The sequence below is a fragment of the Haliotis asinina genome, chromosome 6 (assembly GCF_037392515.1).
Source record: "Haliotis asinina isolate JCU_RB_2024 chromosome 6, JCU_Hal_asi_v2, whole genome shotgun sequence".
Taxonomy (NCBI): Eukaryota; Metazoa; Mollusca; class Gastropoda; order Lepetellida; family Haliotidae; genus Haliotis; species Haliotis asinina.
Genome location: NC_090285.1, coordinates 51,880,244 through 51,890,712, shown reverse-complemented (window position 1 = coordinate 51,890,712; position 10,469 = coordinate 51,880,244). Strand labels below are relative to the sequence as shown.

Below are 10,469 nucleotides of genomic sequence, written 5' to 3'. Positions count from 1 at the left end.
TATGCCTGCCTGCTTGCAACAGCAGGTTGTTAATCTCCAGCGTCCATTCTTTCAATGGCGATGTTCCGTGTCACAGAGTCAAGACGTGACGTAGTGATTTGACCTTGAAACTCATTCAAAACGAATGCCAGTTTCCGAAAGTAATCTAGAATTTCATTTCCAGACAGTGCATGCTCTTTGCTGCACAACTTCAAGTGGAAGGTGATTTCTGTTGCGTTTTGGTGGTGCCTTTTTAATCCTTGTAAGAAATCTCATGCAAATCAATATTTTCAGGTAAATTCGATTTTTAACTTGTGTGACTGTGTAAACTCGTGTTATCAACGCTTTTGTTACATATTTTGGCGATTATCTGAACACAATAGGTGATGAATAGATTATAAAATGTACAAATCGCTATGCGCTTCTTTTTTAGATTGTATATTAAACCATGTTTTCATGAGATTAATTGTTGCTGTTAAGAGTTATTTGCAGTCCATGATGTTCTATATCAACAATATTAATTTAGTTTTAGGAATTTACTATTATCCGACGTGACGGGTGGAGATTGTGGCGTTGAAGTAATGCCAAATGACTTATCACTGGAAATTGCTGTTACAAGTGATATTCTGTTTCATACAGCGTCCGCATTGTGTGTTACCGTTGTATTTCCTTTGCAGTATTTTATATTAATTTGTTTGTGAAATAGCCTACATCTGATAAATGTACGACGGTTATATCAACAAATACTTCAGTAAACCACCCGACCTTCTCCTCCATGTATAACCCCCTTAAATGATACCTGTATTTCACACCAGTGATTATATTTAAAACAATCTAAGAAATAATGTCTTGAAAAAGATTCATGTCGAAACTGAAGCGGTACTGCATGTAACACATTGAGTAAGCTACTGCGTGTTTTGTTTACACTGTATGTGGGCCGGAGCCTAAAGTACAAAATATTTCTGTAAACACCCCACTCAGAGGACAGTCTGTTATCTTCCAACAACTAGGTTATGTCACCGACTGTTTCTCCCATGCGGCCATGCGTGCTTCACACCTTGACCCTGTTTCCAGACCTCTCTGTCTGGACAAACCAGGCCAAATTTGTCTGTTTATATTTTCGCTATTTCGGACTTGCTCTGAGAGCACCGTTTAGACACGTCTGTTCAGAAGGTTTCGTTCTGGGAATGCTTTAGTATTTTAAAATAAATTTCATTTTCTGACCCTAAATTACAGCGAATGCATCAGTTGTATGTGCAATGATATATGTTATCGTCTTTTTATGATTTTACATTTTTGTGATTTTATTTCTGTTTATATGCTTCATGAAGCAATGAGACAGAACACATCCTGGTGTACTTTCTTTTGGATGTCAGTCTTCCTAACCACGTTTTCAACTAGACTTCACGGCAACATTTCAGTCCGTAAAAGGAGCACGTTAGTCGATGGCGTTTGGTTCGAAATAACACTACTAAAGTTAAAATGTAAATGGCGCCAGTTCAAACAAATTGCTCAGAGACGAGGACGCAAAGATAGTGTTGGATAGCTGATTTTAGCTTTCGCTTGAAATGGTCGGGTTAGTATATGTCCTGGATTTTGTTTGGGAGATTGTTCCTCAATATGAGTCCTGCTTTTGAAAAGTATCTGTCATTTTGTGGCTCATATCTCTAATGTCCGTGATGATTTTTTTCTTGCAGGGGAAATCTATATTGCTATGCTGTAAGACGCCGGCAGCAGCTCTAACTGTAGTGTTTGTCATAGCGTAAGATGGTATAAAGAATTCCAAAAACTGAACGCATCAAAACACCATAATGATTGAAAGTTCTATGTTGTATGGCAAGATACGGTATGGCAGGGCATGGAAATATACAAAGGAAAAAATCAAGGGATCAGATGAAAGCACAAGCGTTTCTGTATTTTTGTCTTGGTGTCTTCTCAAGTTGTGATACAAAGGAACACTTTCATGTGATCCCTTCTCCTTTTTCCTTCCGTATATTTTATGATTTAGTATATGTTATGGAAAAATATAGTGTGATACTGTATCATGGGGAAACCCATGTTATCTATGCAATTCCCGTCTACATGCGTGCATGTTTGCACTATTGCAAAGGTAGGTAACCCAGTTTTGGATGATATTTACGGAACTATGTTGTGTGACTTCATATGGATTTAGAATACGATTACTTTATTCACGTTTTATGAATTTCATGCATGAAATACCCGATAATTGTCGGGTACAGTTTGATTTATATTGAAGCGTGTCAGTGTTTTAAATTTTGGTGACAAAACCAGAAATAAAACTGTTCTGTTATTGATTTTAATTCAGTTAAACGCTTTGTCACACGCGACATCTGTCACGTCCGTACTGACTGCGTGCATGTTGGAAGTCTGAAGAAGACGGCGTTGTGGCACGAGCTATAAACGTTTCAAAATCAGTGATTAGCAGATTACGATCACAATATCTACAGACAAATAACGCTGATGACAGATGTATATCTGTTCCACCAAATGCTACATCTGGCACACAAGGCTTTTTCATAAAAACGCAGCATTAGGAAACTATTGTCGAAGAGTTTCTCAAAACGGAGATGAGCATCACGCAGTTATGGGTTTAGGAGTGCGTGGACTAACGATTCGGATTTATAAGATAAATACTGCTTGAAAACTGCTTGATAACTAAACAAAATACTTGTCGTTTTTGGAAACAAATCGTACCGAAGATCAAAATAACAAGGCCAGTTAACTAAGAAAATTACTTCGACAGCCTGACCGCCACAGTGAGGACAAAGCATGACTGCCAGGGGCGGTGCAGGACGAGAAAATCTACCATCTTCTGTTCCTAATGGAAGAGTACCACAGCGCCGAATACGCAGAACGTCGTAGAACGTTACGGTCCCATCTAGGCAATACAGAAGTTATGTATAGCTCTGGAGTAACATTGTCACTATATAGACTGTCTATATGTGCGTATGTACAGTGGAAGCTCTCCAATCCGGCAAATTGTCAACACCGGCATAAAATCTCAGTCCCTCTCGTAGCTTGTACATTTTTCATCAGCTCTACAATCCAGCACATTGTCTAAACCGGATTATTTCTTCAGTCCCGATGAGTGCCGGTTAAGACAGCTTCCACCGTATACCTTTTGGACTGCCCTGGTCATTTTCACAGTTCCTGTATCCGTAAAACCAGGAGATCCCTCACACTTTTAATCAACGGAGCTAATTTGTAATAAACTCCAGATGCTGTTGATCACTGGATCGTCTGGTCCAGAATGGATTGTGTACAGACGTCCTCTGTATAGCTGGAATATAGCTGAGTGCGGCATTAAATAACGACCAAACCAAAAACGATATCCTCTAAGTTGATATATGCATGAACACGAACGATGACATGGATCAAAGGACACTCGAGAAGTGTCATCAGCACAATGTGTTCCCACAAGGCATGAAGCAGCTGTCAGAGGTGTCGAATGTCCTTCAGGAACTACAATACGCCTCTATGCATTGGCTTTTTTCTTCAGTCTTCGTTCAAGTCTGTAAACAAAATACACACTCAATGAAAACCATTGTGAAACCCTGATTAAAAATTAAAGGTGTTTGGTGTCATGGCAAACTATCTTGAAAACAAAACAAAAAAGCATCACGTCATCCTAACGTGTCAACGTTGGAATATTTGTTTGGAACGGAGAGTTCACAATTTTTGTTTACTTGTATACAGTTCAGCTGAATTACACTTGAAAGGATGACTTCTTTAAAGGTTTGAGACTCAAGTGAATAATCCTTTTTCAAATGACGGAAAACAAGAGTTTCGAGCGGGGCTGAAGCCCGAACGGGATCGTTTGGTGCTGTATAATTGTCTCTCAGTGTGAAATCCGTTATAAATTATTTAGGATATACCTGTTAGTTTTGCCTTATGAATGTTACCGCTGTTGATGTTATGTGAAACAATGTTCCAGTAAAGACGTGCCCGGAACGTTCTGAGCCTTGTAGTACTACCGAAATTGTGTGCTTGTATAAAGTACAGTAATTTCTATGCTCACTAACTGCATGTGAAGTTGTGAACCAAATGATATTCAGGCAGCATTGGTTTGTACGAATATCAGTAAAACTGACGATGATTTCCTGCTTCTAATTCAGTACTAGGAGCATCGATTCAGTAGGTGAAGAAAGGTAATACACGATCACAAAGCCCCTGGGTGCATCCACTAAGGAAAATGTGACACATCCTGAAGTGTGATTGACGACCCACAACAAATTGCATCTCTCGTGAGACACAGCTGATGTTGTTGATCGAATGTTAACCATGGAGCAGCCTGAGGCTAATACTGTGTCAGTTAAATAAAAGCATCATGCGACTCTTCATCCTTGGAACACAAAGTCTGTTCTATCAAGTATTTCGTGCATGGTTTCGGTTTTCTTCGATTCCAAAAGAATCCATTGTGAACTTCGTGTAGAAGACCTGACCACGGACAATATTGGTCCCATTTGCGAGAGCAACAACATTCGAGACTCGGTTTCTCTCAAAACTCATTAAGAATGTACTGTTCTAGTGCTTTCACTGTATTCATGACTTTGGGTACCTTCAACTTGTAGGAAGAAATATCACATACAGATGTTGATGACTTTATTCTCTTGTAGAAGACGTTTTATACCAGCGGAATAAACCTTCTGTCCTAGTAGAACCCATTATTGGCAGAAATGCGTTGGTCTCGTAGGTAATATGTTCTAAGTAACCAGCCAGTGTCGATATCAGTTTCCATTGTTTATCTCCTAAACATAAAATCCTGTGTAAAGGTGAATGGAATAACGTACGGATATTGAAACATAGTTACATCCACCTGTATGCAGCTGTGAATGTGCACATCCTCATGAACGGCAATTGAAACGGCAATATTACCTCACCTCCATGTATTCACATTAGGGGAACGTTTCAAGAAGTCGTTAGCTGGGATCAGCTGACAGTTAGGGAGTATTTTGGACGTAACTTACTACCATTTCATTCACCAGGCATGACATGCTATGCGTAAACATTTCTCCTTTTGAAGAACATGTGTATATTAAGTGCTACACTACCTTTGCAATTCTTTCGTGAGTTTGTAGTTTGTTTCATTGACGTTCATCAACTGTTTCCGAAGTATTTGTATTTCCTGGTTCTTCTGTTTAACCACTTCATCAAGGAAACACGCCTGTTCGTAACATAATGTAGATACCAGTGTGTCTCTGTCTGGGAACCGAGGCTTCATCCACTTGAACTGTGTGTGCCTGGAACGGATAGCTCAGTGATTGGAATAATAATCATTTTACTCCATGGGACACGATTTCCATGTGAGGTACGGTTCTTGACTTAGGTGATGTATGTCAATGTCAGTACCTCACCCCATTTCAGATGTCCCCAGCATCTGATATTGCTGGCATTTTGCTAAACGCGGTGTAAAACCCAACTCGCTCACTCAGTACATCACAGTTTCATTGATTGGTATTTATGAATCAGATGTAAAGTACTGTAAATTGTATAATTACACAATGCAATTTTAGAAAATGGTCCAATGCCACATTTGTCATATAGTAAGGTACAATACTAGTACTTTTTCGGTTGAGTCCCATCCGGGATTCGAACCCGCACCCTCAGAGTCAGGTACCTAATCGCCAGCACACCAAGTCAACCGCCTAGCCCGCTCAGCCACCGCCACTTCCACAAATATAGAAGTTGGACAACTTGTAGTTTTCAGTCTAGACTACCAGTTGTCCGACTTCCATTTTTGACTCAACCAAAAAGTACTAGAATTTGTACTTTACTAAGAAAGTGAAATCCCAAACATGACATATGTTTCTGTAAATCGACTATCCAGGCTTGATTATTTACAGATCAACCTCATAGTTCAAGAAACAGCATATCTCATTTTCTGACCAGCTGTCACAGATACGGCAGGACTAGCCTGGATTAACTGCATCAAGCAGACCGGTGTATTTGTATGTGATTCTTGCCAAATCATACGGAATAATACATTTGTCAAAGATGTGGCCGGTAATTACTTCCCGATCTCTATTATTGATGGCAATTGTCCCATAGCCGACGACCCGGGTTCGATTCTCAGGGCACAATGTTTGAAGCCCATTACTGGCGCCCCTCTCTCCCCGCGCCCTCCGCCATGATATTGCTGGAATATTGCTAAACGCTGGGTAAACCTAAACTCACTCGCTCACTTGTACCATATTTTTTAACTTAGTACACAGATACACGCACGTGCCACTTAACTTTTGTCACATGACTTTTGAGTGTCTTTGTTGGTTTCAATGTAAACTAAGGTAAAACCACCCACCTTTCATCTTTGACAGAATGAACACAAAAGAACTGACTGTCCTCCATATTAATGTTCCTGAAGGGACACGTGCTCCTCTCGTGGTCGGACATTGTCTGTTTTCTGCAACGTTTGTAAAAACGACTCAGATAAGTAACAGATACAGAACACATCCATCTTTCCTGCATTTGTTTTCATATGTATTTTTTATGATTTTAGCAGTTGCTTAGTTAATTATAGTAACTTGAAAAGTGTATGATATGTTCATTATTATCAAAGTTGCTGAATTTGGATGAGTGAGTGAGTTTAGTTTTACGCCGCACTCAGCAATATTCCAGCTATATGGCGGATATCTGTAAATAATCGAGTTTGGACCAGACAATCCAGTCACCAACAACAAGAGCATCGATCTGCGCAGTTGGGGGCATGTGACATGTGATGATGACATGTGTCAACCAAGTCAGCGAACCTGACCATCCGTTCCGGTTAGTCGCCTCTTACCACAAGCAGAGTCGCCTTTTATCGCAAGCATGAGTTGCTGAAGGCCTATTCTACTCCGGGACCTTCACGGGTGTGTTGAATTTGGACTGCAAGATATATCGTGATTTTTTTTTATATATCGGTGTCGTGCTCAGTTGTGTTGCCAGGTATACACAACTGTAGTGTCTGAAAGACATTGACGGACGATCCATAAGTTGCAGGTGAAATACTACAAATTAAATTGTTTTCACATCATGGGAAAAAAAACCTACTGACAATGGGCAACGTATCTGTGAGAACATAGCGAATGCTGGTAGCTTCAAGACCATATCGAAGGCCGGTAGCTTTGAGACCATAGCGAAAGCTGGTAACTTGGTGATATAGCGAATGCCGGTAGCTTTGAGACCATAACGAAGGCCGGTAGCTTGGAGAACAGAGCGAAGGCCGGTAGCTTTGAGAACATAGGGAAGGCCGGTAGCTTGGAGAACACAACGAAGGTCGGTAGCTTTGAGACCATAACGAAGGCCGGTAGCTTGGAGAACATAGGGAAGGCTGGTAGCTTGGAGAACAGAGCGAAGGCTCGCCGTTTTACTTTCCTCGAAACATGGATCTTGTTTATCGTCGCACTATATTCCAGCTATATGACAGATATGTGACAGAGGTCTGTGAATTATTTTGTCATCAGTGTTTGACGTCATGAACATCGATCCATTCAAAAACGATGACGTGTCTGACTACCTTTAGTCGCCTCTTACGACAAACATGGGTAGGTGAAGATCCGTTCTAACCCGGATCTTCACTGGTTCAAGAAACACGCATCCTGAAGAAAATAAGTACTTACCTCTGGTCAGAGCTAGAAATATATAATCCTATAGCAAAGCTTGACGTTTACACATGTGCATTTATAAGCATGTATATTCGGTAGGAATGCACACGTATCTTAGATGGACCCTAGAGGTTGTGTGTTGACACAAACATTGATAAATCTATGTATGGCCCGAACAGTGATAAATGTGTTTGATATGGTTGTACACTGGGGAAATATACTGACTCACTGCTTTTCTTATCTGTAAGTTATAATTAATCATGATACGAGAGACTCTAGCTTTTGTGAATTACCAGACTTGACATTGGGCTTGGTTCTGGATTGTGCTCGTCGTGAAATCGCTGGATTAGCTGTGACCTTAACCTGATTGTTATAGATTCTGTTAGTTCGATTCCTGACAGTCCACACGGCTATATGACTCCGGTTTGTAAAACGTCAAATAAACCAGTGGTTGAAATCATGAGCATCAAGCCATCGAGTCATCATCCGAAAGTCCATATTGAAGTAATAAGCTGATAAGGGCCAACTATGGCACCGGTACTCGCAGTGATTCCGTATTTGCATAAGGAACTTCCTGTCACTATACTGACGATCAGAAGAAAGCATTCACCAATGTTTCATAAGGGCCAAAACTGAACTATTCAACATCATTATTCGATAATTATCTATTTCATACAGGCTCTATAGTTGAAGTGGTTCCGATTCTGCGTCCAACCTGGTAATGTTTCCATATTGGTTCGCGTTCTTTTTGTCAAACAAGGTGGTGGGGTGGCTGGCTTAGTGGCTAAAGCGTTCGCTTGGGTTGCATGGGTTCGATTCCCCCCATGGTTATAATATGTACAGACCATTCCTGGTGTCCCATTCCGTGATATTGCTGCAATATTGCTTAAAGCTCACTTACTCACTGTTTTTGTCAAACACAATTTGCTTTTGTAAACGCTTTCTCTCGGCGTAGGTATCTATACATTACCACGAATATTCAGAACACTATTAAATCCGTATTACTCAGAGACGCAGTTTTGTCACTTATTTACCCTGAATATTTTGATACTTGAGTAGCTCGATCTGTTTCCTTGTATGCATTTAATATACAAATAATAGAGTACAGTGGAAACTGTCTAACCCGGCTCTCATCGGGACCGAAGAAACAATCCCGGTTTGACAGCATGCCCGATAATAGAGGTGACACTGTTACCTACAATTAGATTTGTCGGCAAACATGTAATTTCAACACGGATGAATTGGTGGCAATATACATCCTGCCGACTGACTCCTTGCCAGGCGCAGGATTAGATTGCTCTATTTACTCTATGGACACGCGTTAGGGCGGTTCATTTAAAGCCGTGATCCGGAATTCAAGCCTGTTGGATTGCGGAGCTTTTAAATGATGATAAATGTACCAGCCACGGATGAGACTGACATTGTGTACAGGTGTTGACAACTCTGGATTGGACAGCTGCCGGTTTTGACAGGATTTGTTGAGATTTAACAACAAACTCGTGGAATGTACAAAACATGTGCATTTTCTATATATATAATTTTAAAGAACCCGTGACGATCCGGGTTAGAATGTGGTTTTTAGCAACCCATGCATGTTGTAAGAGGCTAACAAGATCGGGCGGCCAGGCTCGCTGTCGTGGTCATCGTATCATTGATCACTGGATTGTCTGGTCTGGACTCGATTAATTAGAGACTGGCGTTTAAAAAACCAAATAAGTCTTTTTCAGGAGATACACGTACTAGGTTTCGAAATACGATCTGTCTAAGACCGAATTGATAGTCTCTAAATTTCATTTGAAACCTAACTCATGTTCAATCCACAATTGATAGCGTCAAGTTTTATTAACTGACCAATAAAATTCGAGCATTTCACATAGAATTCTTCACAATATGGTTGTAACTGGCTGTTATCGAAGTATTTAATCATGGTTGTTGGATTGTAACTCGGCTCACATTGGTGAGCGGTATTGAAGATGAAGCCCCTTGCTGTGAAATACAGTATACGACAAGGTTGGATCCTGCGGTCAGGCATGTACAGTATGTACCTTGTTTGATGCTTACGTAATACATCACTTGATAGTGTGATCTCGACTTGATTATTTAAATGCAACCGTCATGTAAGTAGAGTGTGTGAGTATTATTTTACGCCGTGCCATCCACAAGATACTGGGGATATCACGTAAGCTTTAACCATTAAGCTACCCACCGCCCTGCATATAAATCGAATATTCCCGAGTGTGACTTTCGGAACACACATATAATGCTTTATATATGATTAGTTGCCAATAAACATGACACACGCAGAGATATTAAAGTTGTATGATATAATTGATCTTGCCTGGACCAGACAATTCAGTGATGAATACCAGAAATGGACTTCACATATTGTACCCATGTGCGGAATCGAACTCGGTCATCTGTGTGATGATGAACGCTTTCGCTACTAGGCGAATCTTCAGGTATTTGAAGTTGTTCACTTGTCACCATGGGGGCATGAGTTGATGTACCGTCGCGATCGATGTATGTTTGTTTGTTTGTTTGTTCCCTGAGCCCGACGAGCGAGTGGAACATGAGGTGTTTATCTTACCGAACGCCTCCATGGTTAAATCACGGGTAGACATTTTTGAAGCCATCGGTAGATTTTGCAGACAAGAAAAACATGTTTAGAGTTATCTCCCTTCCATCGGTTTGCATTTGCAAAACATCGGTAATTCTCGGACATGTGATTCAATGTTATTCGAGATAAAGAATTACTATCACGAAGTACCGAACGAGTTCGGTATTCACAGCGAGGCACATAGAAAATGTTACTCCCTTGGAAGCGATACATTAAAAAATAACAGAAGCATGCTCAACCAATCAGAAAACGACATTTATCAATGAGGT

General features: G+C 40.5%; 1 protein-coding gene across 1 annotated transcript; it reads right to left on the bottom strand.

The window, feature by feature from the left end:
• Nucleotides 1-2,456: 2,456 nt before the first annotated feature.
• On the bottom strand, nt 2,457-6,390 carry LOC137286409 (uncharacterized). Its single transcript, XM_067818262.1, has 3 exons — nt 6,299-6,390; nt 5,052-5,240; nt 2,457-3,512 (listed from the first exon to the last, which is right to left on the bottom strand). The coding sequence occupies exons 1-3, from the start codon at nt 6,388-6,390 to the stop codon at nt 3,476-3,478; spliced, it is 318 nt and encodes a 105-aa protein (XP_067674363.1). The 3' UTR covers nt 2,457-3,475.
• Between the last annotated feature and the right edge of the window lie 4,079 nt (nt 6,391-10,469).

Bases quoted from the DNA above. Each gene is read 5' to 3' on its own strand.
- LOC137286409 (XM_067818262.1), bottom strand. From the start codon at position 6,390: ATGTCCGACCACGAGAGGAGCACGTGTCCCTTCAGGAACATTAATATG. The intron at 5,241-6,298 runs GTGGGTGGTTTT...TATCCGTTCCAG, and splicing joins CATTCTGTCAAAGATGAAAG to GCACACACAGTTCAAGTGGA. The intron at 3,513-5,051 runs GTAGTGTAGCAC...TTTTGTTTACAG, and splicing joins CTCACGAAAGAATTGCAAAG to ACTTGAACGAAGACTGAAGA.